The following is a 16,808-nucleotide window of genomic DNA, read 5'->3' as shown; positions in this document are numbered from 1 at the left end:
GTTATTATATTTAGCTAACATTGTTAACATTACTGCTTATGTTGTTTCTATCTTAGGCCAGTGATGTCCGATAGGCCTGTTGTTGGGCTGACTTGCATGCACCGGTGTTTTCTGTACAGTAGAGGTGGTTTTAGCGTGGATTTAATGACACGGTGTTGCAGGTGTGGTTGTGATGTGTGACGTTTACTTGTGCGGTCGACGCTGTTGTGCGTTTTATGCTAAGTATTTTCATATTGTCGCCTCTGTAATATTTTTCCTTACCCCCTCCATAATTTGGAATTATCTACCTGACCTTGCATTACATTTCCTGCAATCGCGCACGCTGAAGATCGTATAAAAAGGTCTTTTCGTCTGAGCCCTTGTGTCCCCACCTCCTTTCAACACAAAGTAACGCCCTTGCTCATCACACACGTCTCTCACACATATACAGTCAGTGTGTTGGCTCAGGCTCAGCCATGTCAGCAGCGCCTTGATTTGCCCTCAGTTTAAACTCCTTCATCTGCTGCTTCACTCAGATATCAGGTGTTCAAATGTCCTGCTGCAGCAGTGTCCAGATACCTGTCTGTTAGCGGATGGCAAGTCTTAAGTCAATATGTCCTTAAAAAGGTCGACACACTTTTGTTTCTGTCACACCAAACTTTTAATGGAAACGGGCTTTCCTAAACTGCCTCACCAAAAAACGACAACTTCAGAACTACGAGTCCCAGAAAGCATTGCTGTATGAAACATCAAATCAGAGAGCTTCAGGTTCTGTTGCCGTGCAGCTGATGGTGGGGTTGAAATTTGAGGTTGGTCTGTTTGCTGGACCCCGTTTGTGTGATGTGATTTGCCTTTAAAAGTAATTTTTTCTAAAGCTTTCCATTATTTTGAAAAATCCTGTACCCATTTAAGAAGTTGTATTGAATATTATTATTAAGATTGTAACAAAAAGTATTGGTATCACACCGTTTGTTGTCGCCTATCCCTAAAAGTTATCATATCCCAGGAAGCTAATTTGCAAATCGTACTATTTCCAGATTAATCTGCAATTCTGGATTTCCGACATGTGCAAAGTACATTATAGATGCACAGCTGAGATGATGAAGCTTCAGCTGTGCACAACCACATTTTATCGTTCTGTAATTCTAATAGTTTAGGAAACATCCAGACATATATGGTGGCTGGCTTGCAGATTTGCCAACCCGTTCTCATCCCAGCTTGTCACATGTACATGACGCTTTGTCACCCCTGTGTCGCTTATTAACACCCGGGTACCTTTAGCGTCGTTATTGCACGTGTAGGTCTCCACGGTCAAGTGAGCAAGAATAAAAATGCAACGTCTGATTAGACTTTCAAACTAAAAACTAGTGGTGAGCGTTGCCGTTTGGTTCAGTGTAGGAAAAGATCATGGTTTGGGTTGTGACATCCCTAAAAAGAATCAATTTTGACTTGAGAATCAAACACCACCCCTCCAGTTCCTGACCCACCTGTCCACCTCCTTACTCTGACTTATCTGTTATTTATACTAGGCCTACTTTTAGCGTTGAACAATGACGCCACAGAGCGCCATGTGCGTTGGTACCAGGCGCCGAAGGACGTGACAAAGCGTAGGCATCTGACGCCCTGGGGTAGAGAACAGGCTGGATTTGCATATCACAGAAGACTGGACTATTGGCCTTGGTGGAGGTCTGTGCTCTCTACTCTTCTCTAAATGTGTCTTTAATCTGAAGTGCCAACCTTCACCCATCCCCCAAATTGACCCTAAATATAAACCTTCTCCTAATCAGGGATGGAAAGCTGTCGTCCTCCCAGGGGGAGTCTGTTCACCTCCCCTCACACACACAAACACACTTGAGACTATCTTACATTGCAATACATTTGGACCACAGGGACCTGCACGAACACAGCTGTGTGGCCTCTAATGTTACTGAACCCCTTTCCTGTCGTCAGTGGAGAATAAATGAACAGCAACATCCAGAAAGAGTCTGCACAAACCAAACCCACCAGATTGCTGCTGTAATTCTATTGTTTTCGTTTGTGTGGGCTGTCGTCCGCTGGCTCAGACTGAAATATCTTGAACTCTTAGCATAACGTCTGTTTTGATGCTCAAGTGAAGAATGCTGCTTCTTTCAGCTCCGTCGGATTTACGGAAGGTTATACGTGCTTTTATTTTTCTCTCCTGGACTACTTTAATCTGTCAGTCAGAGCTCCCTTCACCAACACTGCTGCGCACATTTTAACAGGCACAAAGGAACACGAACAGACGACTCCTGTGTTTCGTGTTGATAATTTTTAAAGCAGGACTATATGTGCTCAGGCGTTCCTTCAGATCGGTGGATGCAGCTCTACCCAGCAGATTATGCAACACTCAACAATTACCTGTTAAAACAAAAATGCGAATTTGCCACCTTTAGCGCAGATAGTACTTTGCTCTTGCATAAAGCACCTGTCACGACGTTTGCTTGGTACAAGAGAGGAGAGATGCACTTCTTTGCACTGTTGCAGTGACTGGGGTTGAACTTTCTTTGCACACAGTAGAAGAGGTATTTGTTTCCTTTGGCATGGCTAGTTACTGTTGCTTCTTGAAAAGATGACTGTTTTGGCCCTCAGTGTGCACTTTGCGTGTCCCGGGTCTTGGTTTTTTTACTTGGTTAGGAGCTGGTTTAAGGCTGCGCGAGCTGCATCCAGCTGTTTTCCCAAAGAGCTGCTGCGGGATTTCTTAAATTGACTGTCCTCTGTGCTGACGTAGAAGATATAATAGCCCCACGTATAAATGCTTTGGCAGATTCCAACAATGTAGAAGGACTTATATCTGGAGTTCTATTTTCAGCGATGAATTGCTGCCATTCTGACACAACATACACCACAAAGAGATGCTTACTTAGTAGAGTAGGGTTCAATCTCCAGTGTCTGCAGGCGGAGAGACAGTCACACTAACAGGAGAGAGGTCAGAAAGAAGCTTGGTGCCAGGTGTGCAGACCACTATTCTGCCCAATATCGTTCTTGAAGACAAAAAATAATCTTTTCTGGAAACAAACCTGATGAAGAGCTGAAAAGAAAGTGTCATCTTTATCAATCCAGGCATCGTACAACTCTAAATCTTTAAGAAAGTTGCCAATTTTCTCACTTTTCTTGGAAAAAGTAGGGGGGGGGGACTAAAAATAGTAGGGTTAGGTGTACAATTAAAGTCGCCTCCTGCTAGTAAATACGGAGAAGTGTGCTGTGCTTTGATCTACGTGTGAAGTAGCGGGCAGTAGAAGAGAAGGGTAGACCAGTTCCTGAGGTGGCAGCCGCTGTGCCGCCCGCCGGCGCCCTCCCGCTGCAGGACCAATCATTAATAGACTGTTTTGTTTTTCAGGTGGGCTCTTGCTACAGAGTGAGTGTTGTGTAGGCTACTAATCTTTGTTATTTCACAGACGCCCCCCATAACCTTCGTTGTAATTATTAAGTCCCCTTTTTTTGCCTCCAGACTGTTTTGGTTTGTCTCCTGACCATCTCCACTGGACGAGTCTTTCCGTTTTGCTGCCTGATCATAATAAATCTTCGTTAAAACTTGAACCTGTGTCACCTGCTTAACTTTCCACCCCGGGAATTCAAATTTAGCTGTTAGTCCCGCATCGCCTGGATGCCACCGGGACGTAACATTCTCCATAAAGATAACCCGACAGAACCCGCAACATTATGTAAAGTAACCGTCAGACATCCATCTCCATAGGCGTCATCACTGTACCACACACAGTCTGCAGTTATCTTCCTCATCCTCCACTCTGTGAAAGTTCAGTTTGTGTTTATGCTGTGGAAATAGTGGAAAAAGCATTTAAAATAGAGCGATCCTTATTCTGCGCTGGGAATTACTCATTCTGCTCAGAAAATCCTCCGACTCCCGTGAGGTTCTGAAGGAGCGTTCCTCCCCGTTGAAAGTAAAGCATGAAGCCCCCGACATACTTGCTTTTTAACAATGCGTAGACCCAGACAGGAGTCGGCGACGCAAACACACGACGCGTGGCTCTATTTATTACTTAATTTAATTTTAATCAATCAATACATTAATGACAGTTTAATAACATATTACCTGTTTCTCAAAAACTAGGAGGTTATTCTCAAAATATTGACTTGACATGAAGTTATGAAAAATGAAAACTCCTTCCTTTTACTCCTATTTTTGTAGTAAAATTATGGATGGATGGACTCTTGTCTTCTCAAATTGCAACCTTATCTTGAAACATTTAGTTTATTACAAACCTTTTCTCAAAATTATGACTTAATTCTGACATTGTGACATTTATAAAATTACGACGTTCTTGAAATGTTACGACTTTTTCTGGTATATCTGTATCTTACAATAAAATTTCAAGAAAACTTTTGCATATTACAACATAATTCTCAAACTATAATGTTACTTATGAAAAATTAAAACTTCTTCCATAAAGACATATTTTTGTTGTAAAAGTATACCATGTACTACTTTTCTACTCAAATTGCAACCTTATCTTGAAATATTGTTTTTTAAAATCAAAATGTTTCTGAAAATACCATAATTGACATTATAACTGTTGTAAAATTACATTTTAATCACATATTATAACCTGTTTCTCATAGAATTAAGACTTTATACTCACACAATGTTACTTTACTTTAATAATATTCAAACTTTTTCAGAAAGTTTTATAACTTTAAATACTACAGTGCTGAGTGGGGGAAGTTTGTGCGGCAGATAAAATTCAAACACAGACATACAGAGAAGTGAGTGTGAACCAAGACTTGTTGTTGTTGTCCAGAGGTTTTATTTCAGTGTTTGTAGTGTGACAGCAGAGGGAGCAACACGTCTGGAGGAGACGAGACCAGTTTCAAATCGGTTTCTTTCAATCATTTTAGCTGAGCTACAAATCAATTTCTGAACTTCACCTAAAGGCTGCAATGCAGTTAGATTCAGCGTAATTAATAGCTTTCCAATTCATCTGTTTCTCACCAAAATTAACATCTTAAATCCTTAAACGTGTACACTGTCTTGTCTCGGCTTATAACATTTCCTTAGATAAATTAGGATTTCATTTTTTCCCCCCCCATTCAAATAATTTTTTTGGCCAATAGTAGCTGAACTTAAATCATTTTAAACAAAATATTTTATACACGCTACCAGACTTGGACAAAAAGATTGTTTTTGCAGATAATAAACATAACGGCACGATAAAGTGCATCAGTACAGTGTGTCAGGGCTGCTGTTAGGGGGCGTTATGTTGAGAATAAAGTAATAATATTCTGGGGGAAAAAACACGAGAAATTAAGAAAATAAAGTTGTGGGGGGAACAAAATTATATGATGGGATAGTTAAATTTTGTGAGAAAATTTCAACATATGGTTTGGATTTTAGTAAAAAAAAGTTAACTGTGTGTTTTATGAAGCAATATTAATTTTACTAGAAAAAGTCGGACATTAAAAACTAGAATAAGTTGGACTATGACGAAAGTTGTAATTTTATGAGGAAAGTCCAAATATTTCAACAATAGAGTTCTAAATTTGTACAAATATTTTAAGAATTCAATTAAATTGTATTTATTTAATGCCAATCCATAACAGAAGTTAACAGAAGAAAATGACAGAATTAAGTCATAGTATGAGAAAAAAGAGTTTTTTTAAAAACAAATCTTTTCTCAAACTTCTGACTCAATTCTGACATTATGATTCTTGTAAAGAGACAATTCAATCAATCAATTACGGCCCTCTTCTCTAAATATTGACTTTATTCTTTCTTAATGTTTTTTAGTAAAATTATACTATCTACCACTTATCTAATCAAATTGTTACCATCAAAATTCTGACTTTATTAAGACATTATGACTTCTCATAAAATTCTGACTTTATTCTTGAAATGTTACTACTTTTTTTGTTTATCTAGTAATAATTTTTTAAGACAACTTTTTCTTGCAAAATTACAACTTAATTCTTAAAAATTATAATAATTTCTCATAAAATTCAAACTTCTAAACTAAAGTCCTTTTTTGAAGTAAAATTATAATGTATACCACTTTTAGACAGAAATTGCGTCCATATCTTGAAATATTTTTCAAAACAATTCTCAAAAATGTCATTATTATTACATTATGATAAATTAAATTTAATCACATATCACGACCTGCTTCTGGTAAAATAAAGAAAAATCACTTAACTATTACTCACACGTCATACATTAAAGCAGGCTAGACTGGTTATTTTCCTGATTATTCTGTAATATGACGCCAAACCTCCAGGCCCCGCCTCCTCCCAGGCCTTTGCTCCAAACACATCGTCTGTCTGACGATCACAGAAATAAGGACTTGTATTGATGTAAACAACCACTTCTGTACAAAAAAACAAACAGAAACAACCCCAAGCTTTAGATAGAAAACAGAACAATCAAACTGAAGAGATTTAACTGTACAATTCATAAAGTCATAAATTCATCATCTTTCTCTTTCTGTCATTACTGTACACTTTCTCGCACACTTTTACAAATAAAAACATCAAATCAAATATTCTCCTTGAGTTAGTGTCTCTCCCTCAGCTCATACATAAAATAGAGTCTCCGTTAGTATTTGCCTATTAACAGGGTTGCACTATATACACATTTTTTCAGTGTTTTCATCCAGCGGCTGGCCTCGACCCAAGAGGCTGCCCACCTCCAGAAATTATGGATATCAGCAGAATTACAGGCAGAAGCTGCGATTGGTCCGAAACACTGGTTGAACTGAAGGTTTGATCAGGTTAGTTCAACGTTGAGAATTGTTTTGTTTAGGTGAAAATTGGAGACAGTTGGGATTCAGGACTTCTGTTTCTGCCCAGAACTACGGTGGGATCCATAACAAAACGCCAGACACCCAGGAAGTGGTCCTGAGAGAGCCACCGGCAGACTAGTGTTGATGTCATCTTCGCTGGGTTTCACAAACTTTGAACCCGACCAAACCGCCGCAAACGTTTCCACCTCGACAAGACCTTTAACAGCAAATAGTCCTGAAAACTCATTGTGATCTCAGACCGACCGTTCTTCAAATACGTCATGCTCAACTGAAAACATGTCGAAGAACCAGTTTCTACAATTCTCATTTGACGGACATCAGCTTTGCGTCGAGTCCTGCCCCCTACTCTGTCTCTGATTGGCTAACCCTAACCCCACCCTAACCATCGGACGCAACGACTGCTAAACAATCAAGAGTTGTCAAAACTCTCGAGTACGCACGATATGCTTTTCTCAAACTCGTGTGTTTGTGAGTTTGAACTCGTGGGCGTTTGAACTTGGGTTCAAGCTCAAACTATTATCTAGAGGGGTTCCGACTTGAGTTTCGACTCTTGTTCCCAGAAATTTTAACTCAAACTCCTGCTCACTGGAGTTCAAACTTGATCTCATGTTTAAGGGAGTTCAAATTCAAACTAGCATACTTAGGTCGCATGCGTTCTTTTTAATCTTGATATATGATTTGGACTACAAACGAAAGTGGCCCAAATCCAACCTGGAACTATGCACACCGTCATACTGAATGAGAGCTGAGAAAAAACATATATAAGGTCTTGTCAAACTGGAGAGGTTCTGGAGGTTTTCAAAATCCAGCAGCATCACGTCACATCGTGTTCAACATCTGAAGTGCTGTAAAATAGCTTATGAAAATTTGAGACTTCTGTTACGATCCTGTCCTGAGTTTAACTCCCATTAGAGATCCTCTATTGTAAAAACATAACAGCAACTATTACAAAATGGTTAAGCAGTGCAAAGTTAAAAGGAAAATGTAGGACTGTTGCGTTACAGCAGCCATCGGTTACCCGAGGTGGAAATCATGGTCGATGTTCTCACCTCGTGCAGTGATTTAGTGTTTAAGTTACTCCTTAAATGAAACGTCCTGTTTTTTTAGCCTTGTTTCACCACAGCGTCACAAAGCTGCCAAAATAAGAGCCAGGTTGTAAAATTAAATAAGAAAATAAAACAGACATTATCTCTTCATAGAGATATTACCTGGTCTTGTTCTGACGTGGATGGGAGGTGGACAGGATCAGCCTCACTGAGCTTTTACAAACAGGATGTTATGGTACAGATGGAGTATGACAAAGTCTTACCGTCCACCAGAGCTGAGCACAGACAACATTTTTTAAAACCATTTACACCTTTTCAGGTCATTTTTACAAACACGTGAGCGGTCCTGACTGAAGAGTTTCATCGCAAAGCAAGAAATCGACTGAAAATTCGACCTGTTCTCATCCCAACTCGTCACTTATGGACGCTTGGTTAAGACCCCTTGGTGTCGCTTTTTAACGCCCTTTGTACCCTTTAACGTCGTCTTTACACATGCAGGGCTTCGTGGTTAAGTTAGCTTAATTAAATATGCAATATCCGGTTAGACTTTCAAAATAAAACTAGTGGTTAACGTTGTGAAACGTCGCAGTTTGGTTAGGTTTAGGAAAAGGTTTGGGTTAAAATAACTACGTAACTTATGTGACTTAAATCAATGTTGACTTTTTGTTTCACACACGAAACGAACACTGGTCTCCGGTTTCTAAACCACTAGCCCATCCGAACCTCCACTTCACTGTGACCTTTCTGTTATGTATAATATGCCTACTTTTAGCGTTCAGCAGCGGCACTAAAAGCTGCCATGTGCGTTGGCGCCAGACGCCGAAGGACACGACAAAGCATAGCTAATTTGGGAATGAGAAGTGTTTGTATAATTACTTTGAATGTTTAACACAAGGTAAAGCCTATAATGGAGAGGGGCTCACACACTCATTAAGTCAGTGTTGTAAAATTACCTTTTTGTCACAATATTATAACTTTTTCTTCTTTCTTTTTTTATAAGATGGTGGCTTTGGTCTCAAAAGCTCTGGGTTTGCGAGCTGCTGGAAGGCTTTCACTATGATTTCTTTCTAAAAACTCTTCAGTGCACGACTCTGGCTCCAAAAACCAAAGTAAGACAATGTTTCCATGTGGACAGCTGGACTCAGACCTGGTGGTGATCACAGCAGAAAAACAACAACTCTGTAGATTTCTATTAGTACAGTAAATATGATTGAAGTGTGATCAGCTGTACAACACAGAACCAATCGATCGCAACACAACTGGACTCAACTGAACCAAACTCTACTGAAAATCTAGAATAAAGAGTAAACAAAACCTCTCTGTGTCTCTGAGCCCTGAGGTTTGGCAAAAGTGCTTTGTTGCTGCGATAAGTTGACCAACCAGCTTCACTTCCTGTCGCTGTATTATTGCCTTGGACCTCGACCCGCCAATCCACTGAACTGACCAATGGCAGGGCAGCTCTGTGGGGCTGATTGGGTCATTCCTTACAGCCGATTGGTCGTTCAGTAATTAGATCCCAAACGCTGAGAGAAAAAAAAAATAAAAATCCTGTCGACTCTTTTCGATGTTTGTATTCATGTCTCTGGTATGTTGTCATAAACACAGCTGATTGGCTGCCATGTGATTATCAGTTCAGTCAGCTTGTGATTAATTAAAGGACCATACCTGTGTTTTTTTGCATGTTTTAGCCAATTTACTCCAACTCTCTCCACACAACACTTTCCAAAACAGACTTGTGTGTTTTAGATTTTAAGTTCATTATAACACTTTTGTCATTAAGGTAGGAGTTTTAAGTCAAACTTTTATTAAAGCCTCTTGATTAATATCTACTGATATTACGACTGACGACTGAAATGAAAGCACGTCTGAAGCCAACGGCTGCCTGGAAAGAACTAGATGTAAAACACTGTGTGTGACTGGTTCAAACATTAAAAAAACACCAGTATGGTCCTTTAAAGCAAGTGTGAAAACTATCGTGTGTGAATTTTCCAACTCTCCTGTTGGATCATAAAACACTGTGAGAGACAGTTAATGATAATGTTCTTCGTCAAAGTCCTGAAACAAAAAGCAGAAAAGACCGAAGAGCGTCTTCAGGCTGAAACTGAGATCACGTTCGGTAGAAAACCAGCATCTACACACTCTGATCCAGCGAGGAAACATCCAGACCGTCCTCCACTAACTAATTCCCATCATGTGATGAGTCCACGAGCGCACCGTGACCGACCCAAACGACCGTCAGTGAACGCATCGTCATATTTCAGGGTGTAACTTCAGCCAATCCAGTTCAATTCCAGTGTTTCAAACCTGCCACCAAACAGGAAGTTGGATCAACCAGTCAGCTGTTTGACGTGCGGCGTTTGATGATATTTGGGTGTCTGCACCCTCATCATAACGGCCTTCACACTGTGTAGGTCCGTAGAGATGTTTACGTGCATCCTCGCAGAAGTACCGTATTGACCCAAATATAACGACGACCCTGACGATTAAACAAACTCGTCTTTTTCTGAAAATGTCGTTTTGAAGATACAAAATATGTAACAGGTGTGAAAGACGGGGAAAGGAAAACATTTACAAAAAGTAGAGAGACCATCGCTCAACGGGGGAGGAGGTCTGAGACACCACTTATCTGTGAGCGATGAGGAGACCATAACCTTCCTCACACAAACCGACCCATGATGCAACACTCTGTGGCGAAAAAACAATATCTGATGCGCTATTATATTCGGGCCAATACGGTAAAATTCTTGTTTCTCATGAAATGGCGGTTGGACGACAGGGTGGAGGCCTTTCATTGGAGGGTTCAAAGGTCAGCAGGTGTCAGTCACGTGGTCAGATTGTCTCTAGTCTGATTGGTCAGCCGCCACAGGTGGAAGGAAAGTGCAGAAAGTCAGGAAAAAGGAAGTAACCGAGTCCAACAACATTACGAGGATTCATTTCTTCAGAGCAGCGACTCGTCTCTCTATCGGCCATCGTCACTTCCTAACATGCAGCCAATGAGCAAACACACGGCTGCCCGCTGTCAGCGGTTTGGACATGATGTTCGCATGCAGTTTTCAGCGTCACGTTTAACTCTTTAATATATACTTTAATATAAATGGCTGTTTTGAATATGTAAAGGGGGCGTTTTCATGCTCAAGTAACGGGTGTTCGAGAAGGTTTACTTTATATCAACACAATACTGAAGTCATGTCATGTGACCAAGTTTATAAACTTTTGAATGTCATCTACTATTTGAAGTAGTTCTTTATCTCTTCAGATGAGGGATGTCACGAGGTCTGATCCTCCGGTACCAAGTCAATACCAAACTTTTTGTTTTTCTGTAGGAGATTCAACATGTGGATCTTTTATGGGAACTGTGATGAAGTTAGTTTCATATTAAACATTCGGTCGGTTTCCGCTGCTGTTACCTTCAACAGCTCCGTCTGAAAGCCTGGACTCCTCCCCGTTGTGTTCGAGATCTAATTCAGGCGGACGTTTCACAGTTTGGATCGACTCAAAATCACCAAAGATGACGATGCAGCTTGCAGCGCGAAGAACGCTCCTGTTACTGTGGGAGGAGTTAGGGGCCGTCTGAAAGGGGCAACTCGATGCATTTCAACATAGAAATCTCAAACCACACTTAAACATTTCACACCTGTGAGTTTGATTATGAGTTTCATTCATGAATATATTGACATCAAACCACCTCTCGTACGTCCTGAACGTCCTCCCACAACTTTCACAGCTGTTAGTTGTTTTTTGTAACGTTCAAATGTTTTATTAAAGGAGCGTACGTTCATGATGGAAGTTATTGTTTAGTTTTTTACCGTGGTTTTTCACGGGTATTGGTATCGACTGCTAAATGTCTAGTATCGTGACATCCCTATTTCAAACTGTTTGTTGGACTGTTGAATCAATTAAGTACGAGACTTTATTGATTCTCTTGTCTTGAATAAAAAAGGATTTAAAAAGAAAAGCACTAATGCTTCACTGAAACTGTTTTATCATCTAAAGGCACCGTTTGCTCACACGGCTGTATGTTAGGATCCAGTTTGAAGGCTGCTGAGTTACGGCCGATTGTCTTCAGTCTGTCTTCGCAGAGTACTCACAGAAGACCTTTCCGAACGTCTCAACAATGGATCCCGCAAGAACGACGACGATCTGTCGCTGAAGCAAACTCTGCTTCACTGAAAAACGTTTCCCACCGCGCGTCTCTGTGTGTTAGTGGACGTGAGGGTTGTGGCAGCGTGGCGGCCTGGACGGCTGCTGATGGAGGGACGAGGGAGGAGGAGCGGCAGGTGGAGGTGCAGTAAAAGTCTATGGACAGTCAAGCTCGTGGATGAAGGAGGTGAAGAAGCTCCGCCTCCTCCTCTGCTTATCAAGAACGTCTGTTGTATTTGTTTTTGTTTGTCTCAGGTCGACGAGGACGAAGAGGTTGTAGGTTTTCACTCCTTCCATCGCTTTTCCCTCCTTGTCTTTGTTGTTTCTGGACACGAATTGCTTGAACAGAGGCGTCTGATCGTCGTCTTCCTCCTCCTCCTCTTCATTTTCAGTCTCTTTCTCGTCCTCACCAACCTCAGCTGTCTCCTCTATGTGTCTTTGGGCTCCAGTTTGCAGGACATGTCGAACAGCAGGTTCTGGTTGTCGATCACCTGTAACTGACGGACGTAGGCCTTCGTCTGCAGGTGGGAGGGGGACGTCTCTGTATCCATGGCTACCAGGTGACACAGAGAAACAGGGATGTAAGAGATTTTAAATCCATCCTTAAATCTATTATGAATTGGTGCAGTGACACAATATCACCACCAGATGGAGACAAAGCTCAACACATGTGCTTAGGAAGCAGCTCCTTCCTTCACAATAAAAGCATTTTATTGTGTGTATCACAAATCCAGACTACATATATATATACTCATTCTGTACAGTACAGTACGTACTACATACTCGCTCTGTGTACAAACATATCAACACGTTACCTTTTTATACCAACAGGAAATGAGACAATCAAAATCAAAATGTTTTTCTTAAGATTTGATCATTCTTTTTAGTTTTACCAGATTTTGTGGGCCCATAATTTATGTATTTCTTTCCTTTGTGCAGTGCATTGTGGGAGGACAGTGCGCGCTGTCCGCGTTGAGGAAACTTTATTTAGTCACACACAACCAGTACAAATTCTTTAATTACTGAATCAACCATTCAATATATAATTTAAGTACATTTTCAATTCATATACTTTTACTGCAGTATTCCTAACTGTACTAAAAGTAAAGCCCGAATACTAATCGAAGCAAAGCTGCAACCAAACTCTGTGCTATTTCTGCCTCATTTTAGGTCACAGCCGCAGCATTGACACATGAACAGGTGAAACCATTACATAATGTTATAATGTGTGTGTGCGTTACCTAGCTGGCTGCTCCTGTAGCGTCTGATGATTCTCACCATCTCTGCCACTTTATGCTGCAGGAGGAGGAAGAGAGAAGAAACAGATGCGTCTCATATTTATTTGTTTCAGTCTGCTTCAGTAAAGTTGGTGTTTTTAAGTTTCTCACCAGATTTTCCACGTTTTAGTTTCTGTTTGTGCAAATCTGAGCTCTGCCCCCTTTATAAACTCACGCTATGCAGTCAAACATTGTTGGGTCTCATGCAAGAAATCGTACACGTCATGTACAGAAAGTCTTAACATCTTAAATAGTCTATAAGAATTAAATAAGAGTTATGGTGCCTAAATGTCAATGAATCTGCAGCTGCAGTGGCATTTTCTTGTTCTTCGGGGGTACTTCTGACTCTGACTGATCCACTCACCATCTTCTCGAAGTTGACGAGCTCACCGTGAAACGTCTTACAGCTCTCGTGAAGAAACGTCAAGTCTGACGGAGAAACGGGAAACAAAGCAGCTCATTAATTAATCCATCAGTTTCTGAACCTACCAGTCATTTCAACACGAGAAAACAGGGACCAGGTTTAAAAATACTGAAGGCTAAGGAACATGTGTCCTTAAAATGATTATATTTAGTCATTTATTTATTATTTAGGTCATCAGATAATTAGAAGATAAAAGATTGTCTTACTGTTACACCTTTACATGTAAGTATTTGTGAATCTTGAATATGACTGTAAGTCTGTGTTTTATGTTCTGACACCTCTAAGTTTATGTGCTCGTACTATCATTAAGTAGGCTACGTAGTTAAAGGTCTAGTGTGTATTTGGGAGGATCTACTGACATAAAAGCAATATTATTTACATAACTATGTTTTCAGTGGCGTATAAAGACCTTACATAATGAACGGTTATGCTTTTATTACCTTAGCATGAGATAATTCTATCTACATACACCGGTGGTAGTCGTTTGGTTTATTAAAGTAAGAAGAGAAGTGAAATTTCGACAAATGGAGGACCACACTTATTATTTAGCTCAGAGCCGACAGAGCGTGTCGGCCACTGTAGCTTCTCCTGCTCGCTTACAAAGGGAGGGGTGACTGAGCCGTGGGTTGCAATTCACAACTTTCACCACTAGACGCCACTAAAACTTACACACTGAACCCTTAAAGAGGTGGTATTCTGCTCATTTTCAGGTTCCTCGTCTTATTTAGAGGTTGTACCAGAGCAGGTTTACATGGTTTAATATTTTTGTCATACTGCACATTGCTGCAGCTCCTCTTTTCAGCCTGTGTTGAAGGCTTCGTTTTAGCTATGGAGTGATGCATCTTGTCTCTAAATGATCTTTGTTGGGAGTTGCACATGCTCAGTTCCTAGTTAAGGACTACTAGCCAATCAGAAGCAGAGAAGGGCGGGTCAGCGAGAAGCCGGTAAACAGCTCGGGTTCAGCCGTACATGTTGCCGACTGGCTCGGCAACACGGACTGGAGCGAGAGTTTCAGAGCGGTGAGTTATTAATCTGTATCCATAAAGTTTTAACTGAGCTCTGTCTCTACATCACAGGAACAACTTTATGTCCACTGACTGCCTGGAGGGTAGCTAGTGTTTGGAAGGGAGAGGAGAGCTGTGTGCTGCAGCTCGCTGTTTCTGAGGGCGTGTCGGAGTAGCCGCTCGGCGAGCGTTATATGAGGCGCGTTTAGCTTTCATCCCTGTGACGTCACAGGGATGAAAGGGAAGCGGCTGGACTACAAACGAGCTGTTTTCAGTTCAGAGCAGAGTTTTCTGTGCGAGATGGGAACTCCCTTTGGGCTGTTTCACTTTGCAAACCTGTTACATGCACAAAAAAGGTTTAGAACTCAATAAAGGAGAGGGAAAAAGATTATGACCTCTTTAAATGGTTTCTTTTTTTGTCTGCGTTAACTGTGTTCATTGATGATTTACAATCAGGACTCTGCACAGGGTGTTTAATTTTGAAAAATGACCGGATTCTCTGTGTCGTTCAGCCCTAACGCGACGCAGGTGGACTCGTGTGATGTAGTGGCAAAGCGGGGTAAAGTGGTCAGAAAGACTAGAAAGGCGCTACGTATATACGTGTGGAGCATTTGCCATTTCAGCCCCAACAAACTGATTACTGACGCTGAAAATCCATTTTGGCGCAGTTCTTTTTCTCACCACAGGGCGCAGCTGAGACTGAAATCTTCTAATTATAGCGTCAAAATTAATCCCTTCTTTCTTTCTTTCTTTCTTTCTCTTTTTAACCACTTCATTTCCATCCTTTCCTCCCTCATCATGTCTTCATGGATGTGTTACCATGGAGACAGAGAGCTTAAGGCTGCACACACACACACACGGCGTACAGTGTGTACAGTAATCTCATTTAAAGTCTTTTGAAACTGAACGAGTGAAAGCAGAAGTGTGTGTGTGTGTGTGTGTGTGTGTGTGTGTGTGTGTGTGTGCGCGTGTGTGTGTGTGTGTGCGTGTGTGTGCGCGTGCATGTGAACGCCTGCTGGGTTGAATGAGTGCAGTTGAAGACGAGATGAAAAGAAAACGGGATGAAGAGTAGAGTCTTTGAAGTGACTGACTGTGTGTGTGTGTGTGTGTGTGTGTGTGTGTGTGTGTGTGTGTGTGTGTGTGTGGCAGGTTAACAGTAACATGGAGCTGATTAGCCAGAAGTGCTAATTAGCGAGGTGCAGCTAACGTGCTAACATGTCTGCGGCGGCTTCACATCTGGGTCCACAGCTGGAGGACAAACAGTCTCAGAGGATGAACTGAAGATTTCTAAATGATCCAGGAATGAACTGATGACCCAGAATCAAAGTCTTGTTGAGGTGGTTTAGTCCTTGATTCTGTTTCAGGAGACTCTCAAGGGACAACAAGACCGTCAGAGGCAAAACCTCAGCAGGATCCTGTTTGGTTCCCTAACGGAGCTGATGAAGAGGAGAAAACTAAACCAACCTCAGCATTCACGTCACGGCCTCACCTTTGAGCAGCAGAGGTGTGAAGGGGATCAGTGGAGGTCTCAGGCTGGTGATCAGGTCTCTGTAGGACTTATGGTTCCTGGAGGGGTCCTATAGGTTCAGATCAATACATATCAATCATATTCCTTTTTATTTTCAATCCCAAAGAGCAGAATCATTTATTAAGTTTCCTTGACATGATGCTTGTGTCTGTCGATGGTTTGACCTCCGACAACTCGTCACAAAGGGCTGGGTATCGTTTCAATTCGATTCAGCATGAGATGCTGGTACTGTTAGCGTTAGCTGTAGCTGGGAGAGCGCGACACGTTGACCACGGTGAAGCGTTCCTTCAGATTTACACCGTGTTGAAGGAAACGCTTCGTCGTGTCAGAGCTGCTTCCTGCCTCGCACCAAACCTCCTTTACTGCAGCTGTTGCATTTTGCTGCGTCGTTCTCTTTTTTTAGCGAAGCTGAGCCAAACTTTGGAGCGTTTGCTGCGGTCCGCCACGGTCCAGGACTGGAAACAGAAGGACTCTCTTCTTCAGGCTTTGTTGACGTAACAAATGAGGTGATGTTAGGTCGGCGTAGCAGCTCCTGGCAGATCAGAGACACTTTGATGGAAAGTAAAATGCTCACTGCCGTTCAGTCAGGAGCTGAGATATGCAGGAAATTAGGAACCGCAAACGCACGGGTCTTGTC

The 16,808-nt window shown here is 41.4% G+C and overlaps 1 protein-coding gene across 1 annotated transcript in view; it reads right to left on the bottom strand.

Annotated features, from left to right (window-relative positions):
• Positions 1-4,743: 4,743 nt before the first annotated feature.
• The window catches only part of rapgefl1 (Rap guanine nucleotide exchange factor (GEF)-like 1), a 49,655-nt gene continuing 37,590 nt past the window's right edge, over positions 4,744-16,808 (bottom strand). The window contains exons 13-16 of the mRNA XM_038708941.1: positions 16,133-16,220; positions 13,580-13,644; positions 13,180-13,234; positions 4,744-12,491 (exon numbers count right to left, since the gene is read on the bottom strand). Coding sequence (XP_038564869.1) covers positions 12,367-12,491; positions 13,180-13,234; positions 13,580-13,644; positions 16,133-16,220 — 333 coding nt within the window. The 3' untranslated portion in view covers positions 4,744-12,366. The remainder of the gene's footprint in view (positions 12,492-13,179; positions 13,235-13,579; positions 13,645-16,132; positions 16,221-16,808) is intronic.

This window comes from Micropterus salmoides, unplaced genomic scaffold (genome assembly GCF_014851395.1).
Source record: "Micropterus salmoides isolate LMB-PRFRI ecotype aquatic unplaced genomic scaffold, ASM1485139v1 Ms_hic_scaffold_10, whole genome shotgun sequence".
Taxonomy (NCBI): domain Eukaryota; kingdom Metazoa; phylum Chordata; class Actinopteri; order Centrarchiformes; family Centrarchidae; genus Micropterus; species Micropterus salmoides.
This window is presented reverse-complemented; position numbering and strand designations above follow the sequence as displayed.